Source organism: Lutra lutra, chromosome 2 (genome assembly GCF_902655055.1).
Source record: "Lutra lutra chromosome 2, mLutLut1.2, whole genome shotgun sequence".
Taxonomy (NCBI): domain Eukaryota; kingdom Metazoa; phylum Chordata; class Mammalia; order Carnivora; family Mustelidae; genus Lutra; species Lutra lutra.
In genome coordinates, this window is record NC_062279.1 from 182253117 (window position 1) to 182271419 (window position 18303).

Sequence of the window (18303 nt, forward strand, 5' to 3'; positions counted from 1 at the left end):
ATGCGTGTTTGGTTTCCATGCAGTCACTGTTAAACCCCCAAAAAGCGGTCATACAAAACAAAACAAAAAGAAGTTTAAGAAAACTAAGTTTCTGAATCAACCATTATAAGGATCAAAGATCTCTCAAACTAAAGCAGCCAAATGTGTTACTTTCTTTTCCTTTTGTAGATCAAAACCAGCTTGTATACACTTGTAAGCCTCCCAAATGTACCTGATTTTCATAGATCAACCTGAGGGCATATTTTGGAGGAGACTTACTCATATATTTCCAGATTGCTTCGTTTGTTTTCGGTCACATAGTTGCTTGGGATTAAGCCTTCGTTCCTACAACAAAAGACAAAGCAAAAATCAAAATGCTTGGCATATCTGTGGCATCATCAGGACAGCAATCCTTTTAAAATCTCAAGGGCATGGGGGAAATCAAACTCGTCTTACTGATTAAATTGCTGAAAGAAAAAAAAAGGATTTTTCACTTCCATATTCAGCCAAAATCCTTGTATGATAAATACTAAGATTCTGACTTACAATGGAAGTAATTTAAGATGTTTTGGAACACTCAGATTTTTCAAAGAGGAAAAGCAGCACTGACGAGGTCATCGGGGTATCACAGTGACTACATGATAAACACAGCAACAGCAAAGATATCAACTTAATTTTTTTAATTGCTGCAAAATAGATAAAATAGACATGCTAGGTTATCCATGTCCTTATTATAACATTGTCACTCAGAAACACATGAACATGTGTCCTTGTACACCGGAAAAAGTACTTCTCTAAGACATACCAAACAGGGAAGTCCCTGGGTCACCAAATATGTGCATCTCCCCTTAGAGCAAATTGCTATTGAAGGAAAATATACCAATTTACACATCTGTCAGCAGGGTAGGGGTTTTTCTTTTATTATACCTTCACCAATGAAATATGAAATTAAAAATCACAAAAAGATCTCCATGACATTATTGAGAAATCCAAGCAAGTTGCAGAACAGTGCATTAAGCCTGATAAGAATTAGATGAACTAAATCTGCAAACAAGAATATATATCTTAGTATGTACATGGAAGTGCAGTGAAAATTTTCTGGAAGGTTCTCACTAAGTGAATACTGGTGCTTGGGTCTGGAGGCATTGTTTATCATGGTGGCATATTAAAAAAAGCGATATTCACTTATTAACTTTGAAATGAAAAATTAATTCATCTTTTTTTAAAGTCTGAGTCATGCCAATGTCAACCCACAAGAGGACTAATTACATGGTCCTGAGCCTACTCATACCTCTTTCCCACTAGAAAGTGTCCATCACATGTTTAAGTCAAAACTAAAAACTGCAAGAGGGCTAAATCATCAGGAAAATATAATTAAAGAAAGAGGTATGTAATCCAGCTACTTCTAATACTTAGATACTTATCATCTCCAAATCATCACGAAGAATAGAAGTCAAATGCCAGCATTCTCCCCCAGGCAGCCCAGATCCCCCTCAGAGCGTCTACCTCGGACTCTAGCCTGGTATTAACAACCTGTTGCCCTCGACACAGTGACGTCCGTTTGCACCCCAAGGTCTTTTCTTCCTACCAATTTAATTCGGCAAGTACTGCAATGTTTACTTCCAAAGCTAGTCATTGCAGAAATGGGAAAATGAGCGAGATACTGTTTCTGTTCCTCTCTTAGAGCTTAACAGAAAAAAAGCATTCAAATACTCAAAGAAAGTGTAAATCAGGAAAAAAGCCTATCTGGTAGAAATCATTATTCCCATATTTTACAAATAAAGAAACAAAAGCGCATTCACAATAGAATGACCTTCTGCTATTTCTTCTGCTATTTATCTCAAGAAAATGAAAACACTAACTCAAAAAGATGTGTGTACCTCTCCTGCTCATTGCAACATTGTTTGTAATAGTCAAGATATGGAAACAACGTAAGTGTCCATTGATGGATGTATGGATGACACAAAGACATATATATATATATAAACAACAGAAAATTAGTCATAAAACAGGAGAAAAATCTTAATTTTTGCAACAACATGGTGGATCTCAAAGGCATTATTCTAAGTGGAATAAGTCAGATAAGAAAGGCAAATACTGTATGGTCTCAATTATATATGGAATCTAAAAAATTTTTTAATTAAAAAAAAAAAAAGCTCAGAGATATATAGAACAGTTTGGCGGTTGCCAGAGGCAGGGAGTAGAGGGTGGATGAAATAGGTAAAGGAGGCCAAAAGGTAGAAAGCTTCAATTATAAAATAAAGAAGTCATGGGAATGTAATGTACCACATAGCAATTCTAGTCAATCATACTATGTTGCATATTTGAGAATTGCTAAGGGAGTCAATTGTAAAAGTTTTCATCACAAGAAAAAAAATTTTGGTGACTATTTGGAGTGATGGATATTAACTACACATATTGTTGTGATCATTCATTTATATATATATATGCACACACACATATATATGTATATATATATATATATATATATATATCAAATTATGACATTGTACACCTGAAACCAATATAATGTCATATGTCAATTATATCTCAATAAAGGAAGGAAGGAAGGGAGGGAGGGAGGAAGGAATGGAGGGAGGGAGGGAGGGAAACTCAGACAAAGTAAGTGACTGGCAAAAGGACATACAGTAGTAAGTGACGGCATGGGGACGGGCATGGGGACGGGCATGGGAACGTGAAGCCAGGTGTTAGTCATGACTCTGCCTGAAATCGCAGGGCTGTCATGCTCTCTCATACAGATAGAACGTGTGGGGACAGGTTCTGCTCATGCAGAAGGAAGAATTCTAAACCCAGAGAAAAAGAGCCACAGTGCAGATTTTCTGCTTCAGAAGTCTTCAGAGGATAAATGAGGAGGAATTCGGTGAGGACCGTGGCATGGTTCTTACCCTAAACGGTCTCTTGCCTTCCACCAGTGAGGGTTATACTTCTCCAGTATGAGGTATTCCTCTGATCTCTTCAGTGCTAAATCACACGGCTCTCTGGGCAGGAAATCATACAGTGCCTTTACTTGGATCTTCTCTTCGGTAACCTCAGATGGTGGGAGGGGAGGCAGTGGCTTACGTTTCGATGGTTGCCCATGGTCTCTGTTGGACTGTAAAAACCAATGAGTGATTTGTTGTATTATTGTTTTAGTCATCTGCACTAAAAAAGAATAGAGATAGAAAATATTTCTCTGCTGCCCCAATTCTCCCCTCTGGCTTCACCAAAGCAAAAGCCAGAGTGGGATAAATATAGGAAATGACCATAAAACAACCTTTGAATCCAGCAACCCACTCATCATTTGGTAAGCTGTCAAGATCACAAATTCTCTTGCCAGCATTGCAGCGGATGTTTTTCTTTTCTTTTTTAAAATAGTTCTATGCTCAACACGGGGCTCGAACTCATGACCGTGAGATAAAGCGTCGCATACTCCACGGACTGAGCCAACCAGGTGCCCCTGCATGTTTTTTTAAGTTACATTCTTAAAATTTAATCCCCCACCCCAATAGTTTCACTTTGTTTTATGGGTTTTTCTCTCTTGAAAAATGACAAACAGCCCTTCTCTTTCACACGCTATGAGCTGTGTTTGGGCTTATCACACTTCTTAAGAACACTGTTTCCTCCAACAGTGAACTGAAAATTACTCCTGCTTTCAAAAATGGCAGAATACATTTTTCCCCATTCCCTGTCTGGTTTCAAGTTCTGCCGAAACATAGCAGAGTAGGCTAATTTAACTGGCCTTTTTTTTTTTTCTTTTGCTCTCTTCTTTTTTTTTTTTTTAAAGATTTTATTTATTTATTTGACAGAGAGAGATCACAAGTAGGCAGAGAGGCAGGCAGAGAGAGAGAGAGAGGAGGAATAGGCTCCATGCTGAGCAGAGAGCCTGATGCGGGACTTGATTCCAGGACCCTGAGATCATGACCTGAGCCAAAGGCAGAGGCTTAACCCACTGAGCCACCCAGGCGCCCTCTTTTGCTCTCTTCTAAGGAATTCATTCACTGGGTGTTTATGAAGCCCTCGTCACGCACCGAGCATGACATGAGGTTCTGTGTGTGGCCGCAAACAGTACCTCGAGGAGCTTAGTCCCTAAAATTGCCTGCTTCCTCTGTTCCCTCCCCCTCATCAAGATGATACTCACTCGCTTCTTGTTCGGTAATTCCCTGAACCATGGCCTGCGATGCCGTGTATATTTTTCTGGAAATTCTTCATCTTTGCTCAGGCTTATTTGTGTTCTGACTTGTCTGAGATTGAAAAACAACCATGTTACCAACAATGACCTGAATTCGGGTTATCCAAGCATTCACCAGATATTCATGAAACGAGGAGGAAGCTCCAGGTCTCTTTCCAACTTCCTTCTTACTCAGAAGACTTCCCACAGGCAAGTTACCACCTCCCAGAACTGCATTTTCCTTACTGAGGAGCTAGAGGTGCTAAGAGCATATGGGGTTTTTATGGAATAAAGTTGAAGAAACGTTATGTCCCACTCCCAGACCAGAGCTGGTGAAACCTCAATTCCCCCATCTGTCAGATGGAGATTAGAAAGGCCGTAGGTGTTTTTGAGAGTTACTTGAGCTAATAAATGCAAGTCCTTTAGCACAGTCCTACATAGAGGACACTCCCATTAAATGCTAGCCGTTACTATTTTCACGGTACCTTGCATTTATTCTGTACAATCATTTGCTGGGCATCAAAGTGCGAGAGACTCTGATCATTGGGGGCGGGAGGTATTCAAATAAACAAGACAGGATTCTTGCACTTAAAGGGTAAAAATTATTGAGCGGAACACAGAAAGCAAAAAGCATACACAAAATAAATACCAAATACAGAACAAGCCACATGCTATGGGAATGCAGTGAAAGGAGCAATTAATGTCCAAGGGATCCACCCAGGACAGATGGTTGAAAACCTGAAATTTGACTTATGCCTTTAGATCGCTGGGCACTCAGCAGGGAGGAAGTGGGGGAAGGGTTTCCCAGACAAAGGGAACAGCAGATACAAAGAGACACAGACGCAACAGACGATAAAGAAACGAAATGAATGAATTCCAAGAAGTTGCCCTCAGAAGTAGACTCACCGCTTCTGCAAGGAACAGCAGCAACAGCAACAGAAAATCGACTGGATGGTATTATCTGAAAAGCAGATCATTGTAAGTCCATGATATTGGCTAGATGAGGTCGGTGGTGCTAGTCCAAAGGAGGAAATTTCCCGAGGGAAATTCCCAGGGAGTGATAGGAATGATGAAACATATGCTAGGTCTTGACTCTGCCCCCCTTTACTAGTGGAAGGTGAGAAACTGTCTCAAAAGCAAAAAGAAGTTACTGGCACCCTGACCAGTGTGGTTTCCCTTCTCAGGCTCTTCTCCCCAGGTCTGGTTTATGCATTTCCTCAGTCTGTGAATGACAATGACCACTGTATTCTACTTTACCTTGATCGGGGCTAATGTCAGCTAATAAATGTACAAAAGAATAGAATTCCAAAAGCAATGTTCTCCTAGGAAATCTGTTAGCACAGATTTTGAATTGGGTCCATCACATTTCTTCTAAAAGTATTTTTTAATATTTTATTACTTAATATTTTATGTTCAAAGAACCTGGATTTCCCAGTCAACTCTTTCTCATTGTGACACCTGACAATGAAGAATTAAGGAAGCAAAGAGTATGTTGGACATGAGTTCTGAGATTAGACAGACTTGAGTTTGAATCCTCGCTGTGTGGGTGACTATATGTGCGATGAGTCCCTTCACTTCTCTAAGTCTTCGTTTTCCTATCTGCCAAAACAGGATAATCATACCTAACCCCTTTGAGAAGCCTTACGAGGCAGAGGTTAATCTGGGGAACTTACTGAACTGCTCTGCACTTAAGTTTCCTTGTCTGTAAAATGGGAATAATTAGATACTTAACAGGCAAGACTACTGGGAGGACTAATTGAACCAATTCCTGGGAAGAACCTAGAACAGTCCCAGGTATATGGGAAGAGGGTAATCGAGAAGACCTACTATTGGTATAGGGTTGTTGAGAAGATTAAATTAGACATCATCTCTCAAGTCCCAGGAAAATGGAAGCAGGGTACAAACAGAAGACCCCCAGTGCAGTCTACCCTCAGCCTCCACTCTGTGCCCCCAAAACAGGGGAGGCAATGGAGTTTCATCGACCATCATGTTATCACCAGGTGATGTCAGTGCAGTCATATTTCCACCTGAAACATAGTACGTTAAACATCAAGATACTTTAAGTAAGGCAGGGAAGGAAATAAGGAGAAAAGAAGAGTAACATATTAACAGAGTTGCTACAATCCCCCATCTACAGCTGTACTGAGTCCTAAGCTAATGATCACAGATGCCTTCTGTCACCATCTGGTCCATGTTCCCCTTTGCCTCTGCCAACTCTTTGGCTAAAGAAGGTGCTTTATATGACAGAATAATCCAAATGTTCATTCCTGTGGGATTTGGGTCCTTAGTTGGTCTTGTTTTTATGGGGTTGTTATAGTTTTCCATTGACCAGGACTATTTTGAATATTAGGAAAGAAAGCTGGTAAATTCTGTGAGTTTCAAAGTCCTCTTTGTCCACTCTATGAAGAACTAATCCTGTTTCATCCTGATAATCAGGATACTCATCCCAGCTACACTGACCCCTTTCTGTGTCAATCAATTCAGTGATATAAGGAATCTCAAAATGGCCAGAGCGGGGAGGTCTCAACTTCTGGTATTCTCTAAGACAGGGATGCTTCTCCAAACCCACCAACCTCAAGGTCACAGATAAAACGAACAACAATATTGCAGTTATTAGATGAGATGGTGAGAGGGGCCACTCCAAACACCTCTCCTTAGTTCCCCGACTCATGCATCCTGGTTCTACACTTGTTGCTGGTTTAAGACATTCACTGCATCCTATAGGATACCACTCCAACATTGCAAGATGTTATCTCCCAGACGTCATAGTAGTAACTGCGCTTTTAGCTGGCCATTCCTCTGTCCTATAAGCCAGCTGCTTCTGAATCATGGAACACCATGGTTAAGAGTATTCAGAGAACCATTGAAGAAGCACAAACAAAACTGAAAACAGGGTAATGGAATGTATCATCTTGTAGACCTCTGATTTTATCTTTCCATTCTGTCCCCATTCCAAGAGTTTCAGCCATAATTCTCTCCCCAGACCTTGTTACAAATCTCCTGACCTTGTACCTTCCATGTTCCCAACTAGCAAACCAACTTTTTTTTTTTTTGTCATCACCCATTAGTTATCGTAGGTCAATATCTCACACTATATTCCTAATGAAGTATAAACAAACTTTTTGAAGTTCTAGGAGGATTTCATTTCAGCACCATCTTTCAGGAGACCTCTGAATGCGGCTATAGCACGATGGCTGTTTATTTCCCACTCATCTGTACTCAGGATTCAGATCTATCTATACATGAGACTTGTTGAGGAACTCCCCCTGAGGCCTCTTGTGTGAGTTGAAGGAGAAGCAGAAAGAGCAGGTACTAGTGAATATAAGTCACCTGCTCCTGAAGCTATCTTGAGCCTTCTGGATCTCCTGGGGCCTACTTTCAAATATACGGCTTCCATATTATGATGGAGTACTGCTATTCGTGCCTAATTTTACGGATCATTGAATCAGATAACACTCAATTTAAGAAAAGTGGTTTGAATCACATAAATATTTCGTGATCCATGGCTGACCATTCGGTCTTCACCAGTAGCAAGCCAGCAGCTACTTTTCAAGTTAAAAATAATTATCAGCACAGTGTCGAGGCATCACATCTAATTCTAGGGGATTGTGCTATGATTTCCATCTTGAGACTTTATAGGAGTTCCATATAGCTAGCATTTTTCCCTTCATTCCAGGCTACCAAGAATGATAATTTGAATAATTATAATTGAGTTATTTCCCCCAGTAATAAGGCTTCCTTGGACCTCTAAATATATGACCAGATAAATCTCAGATCCAGTTTTGACTCTGTTTCCTGGAGCCACTTCTGATACCAATTACTGTATTAGTCAGGTTTCCAATATGAAACATGACATATTTAAATTAGAACAATTTTAAAAGTGTTCACACATGAAGGGACTAATTACAAAGGTGTGGATGGAGGTAAGGGAAACTGGGTCCAGCAGTACTAGAAGTGACACCATCCCTAGGTCCAAAAGGACCAGGAAAGTGAGAGAGAGATAAGTAGAGCCAAAATCTCTTTGATAGGAGCAATGATCTGCTGTTGAGAGACACAACCAACTCAAGGCAACCTCACCATAACTTCTTCCCAGGACTCCCCATTAGTGTAATCCAACCAGAAGCCAGGACTGGAAGCATGTTGATCCAACCCCTACAGATTATGTTTCCAGGATAGAGTGCAAGGTGGAGAAGAATGAATACCAAGAGGCTGGGCTCACTTAGCCATCATGGAGGCTGGCCACCATATTTGATCCCTATGGATCATCCTTCTAGGGGGTATAGCGTAGATAAGAAAAAAGGTACTCAAACAGTAATAAGGCTATATCAGCTCCCTTTCCTTTCACAGAATTTGACCTCCCAAAACTAAGTTCATACATTAGTTATTTGCCTGTCTCTGACTTGGACATTATCATACTCAGTCTTTGGGCTACAGAAACATTGGTCCAGTGGTAAATGTCTCATTCCACTATGGAGACATAGTTCCAGTCTAAGCCCAGCAAAGACTCATCTTTCCTCCCATTGCTGCTTTATCACTCACCCTTGACTTAATAATTTTCTCTCATCTTTTGCCTGCACCCAGAAATGACCCATTTTCCAAGGACCATGCCAAAGTTGATTTCTGGACACTAAAATAAAATTACTGAGCCCACAAAATCTGCATTATATTGTGTATTATTAAGTTTCAGGATTTCAACAGCTTCTGTCAATTTTCTGGTAGTATCTGCATGAATAAATGGTCAAAACACTCTGAGAAAGAGGGTGCATTAGCACTTAGGGGCTCTGTCTACTTTAGCAGGACTGGGCTGAATATACATTCTTGCCAGTTGACTCCAGTGTAGTTTTAGAGCCCCATATAGATCTGTATCTATCCAGGCCAAGTGATGCAAAGTCAAATGTAGGTTACACAAATGAATGAAGTGGTTCAGACTATGGTTTAGAATGTGACAAAAATGCTGTGGCCTCACGTAGAGTTATTCAAATTTAAAATTTTAAAAATACTTCTTCCCTCTCTTGTATCACCATTCCCCTCTCCACTGGATCATTGTCATTATCATACAAATATGCTGCTACTTTCCCCATTAAAAACAAAAGAAACTACTCTTGATATAATTTCCTTGATCAGTTTTGCTCCCCATTTAGAGTAAAATCTAGAAATGATTCATCTTTTCTTGTTGCTTCCAGTTCATCTCTCGTTTTCTCTTAACCCATTCCAGTCAAGCTTTTGTCCCTACTACTTCCCCCAAATTGCTCTTGCTAGGGTCTCCGGTGACCTACGCACTCCTTAACCCATGGTTAACTAGATATCCTCATCTTACTTGACCTCTCAGCAGCATTCAACACTCTTCTCTTGGTTTTCTTTCTTCTTGGTCTCCTTTGCTACTTCTCTTCCTCCCCACCCTCTCAGCCTGGGGTTAAATAGTCTGCTCCAAAGCTTTTGATCTCTTCTCTTTCTCATTTACTCCTTTGATTATCTCATTCCTTTTTCTTAAAAACAATCTATCTGCCAATGACACGATGACATCCAAATATATACCTCTATCCAGTTCCAGTGCATTCCAGATTTGCATACCCAAATGCAGTCTCAAATTCTCCACTTGGGTGTCTAGTGGACACCTCCAGTTCACATGAAGAAATCTGAACTCCTTCTCTTCTTTCCTCCCCAGATTTGCTCTAACCATCCTCTCCATTTCATCAGTAGCGATATCATTTTTCCAGTGGCTCAGGTCAATGATCTTGGAGTTGTCTTTGACTCTTCTCTTTCTCTCACACCCCAGTCCAACCTGTATGAAAGCATGTTGATTCTGCCTTCAAAATGTATTCAAGAGTTTCAGTTTGGTATGAAAATGGTCTGGAGATGGACAATGGGGATGGTTGTATGATAATTCAGAAGTACTTAATGCCACTGGACTATACACTTACAGATAATTAAAATGGTAAATTTTATGTTATGTATATTTCACCATGGTTTAAAACTCTCTCTTTTCCTCTCTCTCTCTCTCTCTCTCACACACACACACACACACACACACAATCTTACTGCTTTTCCTACCCTTCTGTTACTACCATGGTCTAAGCCACCATCATTCATCTGGATTATACCAACAGCCTGCTGACTTCTTCCCACTTCTACCCTAAACTCCCTATGGTCTCTTTTTGGCACAGCAGAAATAATTATTTCCATAATTAATGGAAAACCTAAGTTGGATCATGTTGCTCCTTGTTTCCAAATCCCACAAAGACTCCCCATTTCATTGACAGTTATAGCAGAATGTCTCACACTAGCCTATAAAACTCTCTGTGAAGTGACCTCCCATTGCCCCTCATTTCTGTCCAACATGTCCTTGCTCATGTCACACACCCACACTGCCCTCCTCACTGCTCCTGAGGCACGCTGGGCCTGCTCTCCCCGCAGTTTCTTTGCTTTTGTCTTAGCTAGAGCCCTCTCCTCTCCAGGTGCCAATCTTCTCTTTTTTAAATATTTTTTAAATTGAAGTATAGTCAACATAAAATATTATATTCATTTCAGGTATTCAACATAGTGATTCAACAATTACATACATTATGTAATGTTCACCACAGTAAGTGTAGTTACCGCCTGTCACCATACAGTGTTATGACAGTTACTGTCACCATGCAGTGTTATGACAGTTACTGTCACCATGCAGTGTTATGACAGTATTACTGACTATACTCCCTGTGCTGAACCTTTCATCCCTGTGAGTTACTTATTTTATAACTGAAACTTTGTACCTCATAATCCCCTTCACCCATTTTGACTGTGCCCCTACCTCTCTCTCTTCTGGCAACTACTAGTTTGTTCTCTGTATTTCTGAGTCTGTTTCTGTTTTGGTTTGTTCATTTGCTTTGTGTTTTAGAGTCTACCTGTAAGTGAAATCATATGATATTTGTCTTTTCTGTCTGACTTATTTCACTTAACATAATAACCTCTAGGTCCACCTATGTGGGTGAACAGCAAGATTTCATTCTTTCTCATGGCTGAGATATGTATATATATACATATCTCACAGCTTCTTTATCGAGTCATCTGGATACACAGTCTGGGTATCCAGTCACCAGAGTAGACACTTGGGCTGTTTCCTTATCTTGGTTATTATAAATAAAGCTGCAGTAAATATACGGGTGAGTATATCTCTTCAAATCAGTGGTTTTGTTTTCTTCAGGTAAATACTCAGAAGTGAAATTACTGGGTCATCAGGAAAGGACCCAAGAAAGGTAAAAGAAAACTACATCAAACTAAAAAGCTTTTGCATGGCAAAGGAAACCACCAACAAAATAAAAAGGCAACCTACTGAATGGGAGAACATATTTATGAATCATATATTGGATAAGGGGTTCATACTCAAAATGTATAAAGAACTTGTATCACTTGACACTAAATCCCCCCCCACACACATAATCTGATTTAAAAACCTGCAGAGGATCTAATAGGCATTTTTCCAGAGACACATGAAAAGAGGCTCTCAACATCACTGACCATCAGGGAAGTGATCAAAACTACAGATCAAAACTACAGTTACCACATCACATCCGTCAGGATGGCTGTTATCAAAAAGATAAGAAATAATAAGTATTATTGAGGATGTGGAGAAAAGGGAACCTTCGTGTGCTGTTGGTGGGAATGTGAGTTGGTGCAGCTACTGTGGCAAACAGCCTGGAGGCTCCTCAAAAAAATTAAAAATAGAATTACCATCCAATTTTCTTAACTCCTGCCACTCCTTCAAGTCTTTGCTCCAATCTTACCTTCTAAATGAAGAGTGCCTTGATTGATGACTGCTGCTACCCCGTGCTCCCTGACTCCCCGACTTGGATATTCCTTACTTTGCTCATTTTATCTTCTTTCTTTCTCTCTCTCTTTCTTCCTTCCTTCCCTTCCTCCTTCCTTCCTTCCTTCCTCTCTCTCTTTCTTTTTTCTTTCTTTTCTTTCATTCCTTCCTTTCTTTCTCTTTCTTTCTTTTTTTTTTAAGATTTTATCTATTTATTTGACAGACAGAAATCACAAGTAGGCAGAGAGGCAGGCACAGAGAGAGGAGGAGGCAGGCTCCCCGCTGAGCAGAGAGCCCGATGCGGGGCTCGATCCCAGGACCCTGAGATCATGATCTGAGCTGAAGGCAGAGGTCCCTCTTTCTTTCTTTCTTGATGGCATTTTTTACCTTCTAGCGTACTATGTGATTTATTTATTTTTTTTTATTTTATTTTTTTAACCGTCTGTCTCCTCTACTGGAATGTAAACAGGGATCTTTGTCTATTTTGTTCAGTTATATCTCAAGAGGCTCTAGAAGTTGTTAGCATTTAATATGCATCCTACAAATATTTGTTGAGTGAATGGACACATGAAGAAATTCGTTTGAAGAAGCATCAAATGATAACCTTTTCAGAACACCCACTCTACTCCTTGAATAATCACAAGCAGGTTATGTTATTCTCTATATTTTTCCCAATGCTTGAAATACTTCAAAACTGAAATTTACAGATTAAAAAGAGGAAACGCCCCAGAAAATCAGGTAGACCTGTGGTTAGATAGTTAAGGACCCATTCCAGGACTAAGAACTTTTTACATGTACGTGACTTTTAGGAATAGTTGCAAAAGATTTTTTTATTTCTCTAATTCAGCCACTGACTTACCTTTTGCACAACTGGAATTTTCATCTTCCTCATGAGCCCCAATAAGAAAACTATCCTAGCCCTCCCCGTGCCCCTCTCTGTCCTCTCTGCACTGGGGGCAGCTCTCCTGCCACAGCCCTTCATCCCCTGAAATTGTGCACCTGTGCAAAGTTCCTCTCTACCCCCTTCTTGGTCAAGAGCACCTCTCAGCTGTTGAGCCGACCACTGTCTGCGGCAGTGCTAAAACCACCAGAGACGCTGACAGATGAGAGTCTCAGCAGCTTGGCAGCCCCCCGCCCCCCGAACTCCCTTATTCCCAGACCCGGCTTCTGAACCAGTGCCATTACAAGGGACATGGACACAGCAGTCAGGTGCATCAGGGCTGGGGCCGTCATGGTAGGAGTGGCTGGCTGTGGGGCTAGAATTGGGGCTGTATTCGGGAGTCTCATTTTGATTATGCCAGGAACCCCTCTCTGAAGCAACAGCTCTTCTCCTACACCATTCTGGGCTCTGCCCAGTCGGTGGCCATGGGTCTCCTTTGCCTGATAGTGGCCTTTCTCACTCCCTTCACCATGTGATGGAACCTTCTTCACCTCCCCGTAGGTCTTTCTCCTGTGTCTCATTTGCCCTGTGTGCTCCTTTTCCCATATTCCCCGGGCAGCCCAGGGAAAGTGGTTGGCTCAGGGTTTGACAGAAAGAGGACAAATAAATACCATATTCATAAGAAAACAAAACAAAAAAACAGCCTATATTGGATCCCCTTTCTAATCTTCCCATGTCTGAGTATGATTCCAGCACGGAAAGGATTCTGCCCGAGCCCCGTCCCTTGTATCCCATCTGCCATGAGTCTGTTGAAATTGTTTGGCTCTTTCCTTCTCTCCCCTGCTACCAATCTCATCCAAACCCTCATCAGCCCACATCTGCATTTCTGCGGTAACTCGTTGACTCCTCACTTAACCCTGAGTTAAATAGGTGCTGCTGTACAGATGAAGAATCTGGCCACAGAGGGGAGCCTCCTTGCTGAGAGTCAAAGAGCTTTTAAGTGGACAGCCAGGATCGGACCCAGGCAGCCCGGCTCCGGAGTCTCCTCTCTCAACCTCTGGGCACAGTATTGCTCAGTGACTGAATGAATTGGCCGAAGTCCCAGCCTCTGAGGCCTGCCCCTGAGCGTCCCCTCCTTCAATCCATCCTCTAAATCCATTTCCCTGAAAGTCTGTTTCAGCCAACTGCTCTCCTTCCTCAGCTCCTGAAAAGACTCTCAACTACATACGGCATCAAGAGGATACCCTCCCTTACGTTCTTCGCCTTCCATAACATGGCCAACTCCACTCCCAACTCTCCACGTTCACCACTGCTCATGCACCAGCTTTCTCCCCTTGCTCTGCTGTCACAGTCATCCCCAGCACTCCTGCCTCCAGCCTGAAAAGGACTTCCACTGCAGTCCACTCCCATCTAATGGTCCCCCGGGCTCCCAGAGCACAAGTGATCTGTCCTGCTCTGTGGCTCGTAATTGGGCACCACGTTAGACAGCCATCTCAAGGACCATCTTTGCGTAGGCTCCATCTCTCATAGGGTTTCTCGGTCACCCCACAGTTGACTTTTTAGATTGGATGATTCTTGGGGAGTTGGGGGATGCTATCCTGTGCCCTACAGTTTCTTCAGCAGCACCTTTATGACCAAGAATCAGCAGCAACCCCTCCCTCCTTTCACATCCACCTCCTCTTCCCAGTCGTGAAAACCAAGAAACTCCCAGGCATTGTCAAATGTCCTGGGGTTGGGGTGGGGGAGGGGGAGTGGTGTGCAAAAATCCCTTGATTTTGAGAACCACTGAACCGCACTGTAATCTCCTCCATGTCGGTGCTTCCCAGAGCCCCCAGCACAGCTGCCGGGCACACAGAGAACTCAATAAGTCAGCCTCACCCATACCCCCACACCACCACACCCCACCTGGGCTCTACTCTTCAGTAGCTCATTCTACCACAGGACATTGCACAGCACAAGGCTGGCCACAGAACAAGCAGGCTGACCACAACCTTTTCACTAAGTAGAACAGCGAAGTTGACAAGAATGGCTTCTGGAGCTTTGGCTAGTACGTATAGGTCATAAGCCTAACCTACTGTCCCAGAGACATTAAATAAAGAAGTAACTTATCCAAAATCAGCACCAATCCCTAAGATGCTAGATGAAAGAGTGAAACCCTCTCTGGTGTTCGAGGACTTTTTTCCGTATTAGGACAGCACATGAGGGTGAGTGGGTTTTGGTGTCAGACCAACTTGCAGTCAAATCATGGCTCCATTTTCTTTTTTTTCTTTTCTTTTCTCTTCTCTTCTCTTCTTTTCTTTTCTTCTCTTTTCTTTTTTTTTTTTTAACTTTTTTTTTTAAACGTATAATGTATTATTTGCCCCAGGGTACAGGTCTGTGAATCATCAGTCTTATACAATTCACAGCACTCACTGTAGCACATACCCTCCCCAGTGTCCATCACCCAGCCACCCTATCCTTCTCCCCCACCCCCAGCAACCCTCAGTTTGTTTCCTGAGATTAAGAATCTCTGATGATTTGTCTCCCTCCCGATCCCATCTTGTTTCATTTTTTCCCTCCCTACTGCCCATCACCCACGACCTTGCCTCTCAAATTCCTCATATCAGGAAGATCATATGATAATTGTCTTTCACTGATTGGCTTATTTTGCTTAGCATAACACCCTCTAGTTTCATCCACGTCATTGCAGATGGCAAGATTTCGGGGTGGGGCGGTTGATGACTGCATAGTATTCCATTGTATATATACCACATCTTCTTTATCCATTCATCTGTTGATGGACATCTAGGTTCTTTCCATAGTTTGGATATTGTGGACGTTACTGCTATAAACATTTGGGTGCACATGCCCCTTCGGATCACTACATTTGTATCTTTAGGGTAAATACCCAGTAGTGCGATTGCTGAGTCATACGGTAACTCTATTTTTAACTTTTTGAAGAATCTCCATGCTGTTTTCCAGAGTGGCTGCACCAGCTTGCATTCCCACCAACAGTGCAGGAGGGTTCCCCTTTCTCCACATCCCTGTCAACATCTGTCGTTTCCTGACTTGCTAATTTTATGGCTCCATTTTCTTGTGGCAACAATGTGATTCTGGTCAATCACTCAGCAGCCTTATCTGGAAAATATAGGAATGAAACCTACCTTCTAGGAAAGGCAGTTCCCCAACATAGGCCTTACTATAAGCAGGTGCTACACTAAGATCTCACTACATTTTATACTAAGTTACTCCCTAAACATTGAAATCGGTCCTGTTATTACGCCATTTTACAGAGTAAAAATGCTAAGAGAAGGAGAAGTTCAGTAATTTGTCACAGAATTAAAAAGCCGCTGAGTTGGAATTCAAGCCCGGAGACTTTGGCTCAGAGTCTGGGAGCAGAACAAGACTATCCTTATGGATGAGAAAATTAAATAAGACAGCAGAGCTGAGGCACCCAAATCATAGAGATTACTCATTTAATTCCCAACCTGTTCCCTCAGGCAGTTCCCTAGAACTCAGTTAGGTACTCACAGGCTATGTTTGAAGGTAAACAGATGTAAGTAGATGTGATTCTCCCTCTGAAGACAAAACAAGGGAATAAGGCCAAGCAAGCCAAAGCTGATTCTTAGCTCCCAACTCCCTTGTCCTGAGCCGACTCTCTACCCCTGACTCAAAGGCAGATGTTCCCACCGTTCAGGACTCTCAAGGGCTCTCTCTCTCCCTACCACCCAAACAGTTCTCAGGAGAGGCTCTGAAACTTACTGTTGGTAAGGTATCAATGATATCATAAACAGATACAGTAGGAAACATGTTACACTGTAGTCCTTCTTTGGAAGGCATTTTCATGTTTATAAGCATGACCCCTATATTGAGGAGAAGAGAGAGACTGATTTTAAGGAATTGGTTCATAAGACTGTGGGAACTGGCAGGTCCAAAATCTAATGGGGTGGGTTGGCAGGATGGAGACTCAGGGAAGAGTTGTGTTCAGGTCCAAAGGCAGGCTGCTGGAGGAATTCCTCTCGCTCAGGTGAGGTCAGGCTCTATTCTCTTAAGGCCTTCAACTGATTGGGCAAAGCCCACCAACATTGTGAAGAGTAATCTGTTTACTCAAAGACCACTGATTTAAATCTTGATTTAAATCCTCATCCCCCAAACCCTTTCACAGAAACATCCAGAATTATGTTGATCAAACAGCTGGGCAACATGACTCAGCCAAGGTGTCCCATAAAATTACCTATCACAATACCTTAAATTTAAATACACAGAACCTTCCAGAAGGAATTGCTGGTATCACTCAGCAGGTGGGAAAGATATCTAGGCACTAGGAAAAGGCCTTCCCCTACTCACCTGTAGGACTACAAGCCCAATGAGTAGATTATAAACCCCAAAATATCCCCAGGGTGATCTCTGCTCTCTTCTGCAGTCTACGATTTCGGAATCAGTGTTTTCAAAAATACTTATTTTTCCTGGTTCAGTAGCAAAGGCACAGACCTATGCTGCCACTGATTTAAGTATGAGAAGGTTTTTCTTCTCCCCGGAAGACCAGGAGCAGCTGTGGGCTGGAAGGCCAACCTCTGCCTTGTTCACCATTCCATCCCTTCTGCCCAGCAAGTTGCTACCCAAGAAATAATTGTTCGGTAAATGAAAAAAAAAAAATGTGTGTGTGTGTGAACGCCGATTAGTTCCGTGGTGTTCCCTCATTTGGCATGACTTTTCAAGCCACTAGGCATCTTTATTTATAGACTGAAATTTCGATTCCCTCCGGAGCAGATATCTGTAATTATTAGATCTGTGGTCGTTTTTGATTCACAGCTTCACCCAGGTTTTCGAGGTCAGTGAACAAATGGAGAGTCACTTCCGTATGCAACCTGGGATTCTAGAAGCCATGCTTTGCAGAGAAATTAACCTGCAGAGAGAAAACTTTGGAAAATTCCCGGTTTAGGCAGAAGCTCGTGCATATCAAAGGCCCCTGCCAGAGAGACTAAAATGCCCCAGAGATGGGCAATGACTATTTGCCCGCTGCAAGGGTTGAGGATTATCTCAGGAAGGAGCCAGCCGTGCTTCCTCTCCCAGGCTTACGCCTGCGCTGATCTTATTCCCCCGGCAAGTATCTTTAATTATATCCCAGGTCCCTGCAAATCAGGAAAAGGGCACCGCGTCCTGGTGTAATCCCTGTGACCTTTAGGAATGACACATCTTTCATGGATAAGGCAGTCCAACCTCCCCTTTGAGCTGGGGTTCGTGTTCCTTCCTGGGAATCCTTTCTTTCCCCCCTTGTCTCCCCGGCACAATGCTCCTGGTGCCTCCAGACGGGGGTGGGTGGCCACAACGGGGCTGTCGGGGGACAGGCTTCCACCAGGGGGCACTGGAAGGGAGCAAATGTGAGAAGCACCATTTCTCAGAACAGCTCCAAGGTCGCCTTCCCCAGCTCCCAAACACCTGTCGGATGCAAAGCTGTGGTCCCAGCCCTCTGGGAAGCAAAGTTGGTGGCCTTCCCTCCGTTTCTAGTGT

General features: G+C 42.4%; 1 protein-coding gene and 1 pseudogene across 2 annotated transcripts in view; one reads left to right on the forward strand and one right to left on the reverse strand.

Annotated features, from left to right (window-relative positions):
• The window catches only part of TXK (TXK tyrosine kinase), a 61394-nt gene that overhangs the window by 38329 nt on the left and 4762 nt on the right, over positions 1-18303 (reverse strand). The window contains exons 2-5 of one of the 2 annotated variants that reach the window (XM_047719234.1): positions 5054-5108; positions 4118-4220; positions 2886-3091; positions 259-324 (exon numbers count right to left, since the gene is read on the reverse strand). In XM_047719234.1, coding sequence (XP_047575190.1) covers positions 259-324; positions 2886-3091; positions 4118-4220; positions 5054-5108 — 430 coding nt within the window. Of the gene's footprint in view, positions 1-258; positions 325-2885; positions 3092-4117; positions 4221-5053; positions 5350-18303 lie in introns of those variants that run through there. The other variant, XM_047719233.1, reaches the window with a different exon arrangement.
• On the forward strand, positions 6115-13445 carry LOC125093882 (ATP synthase F(0) complex subunit C2, mitochondrial-like; annotated as a pseudogene).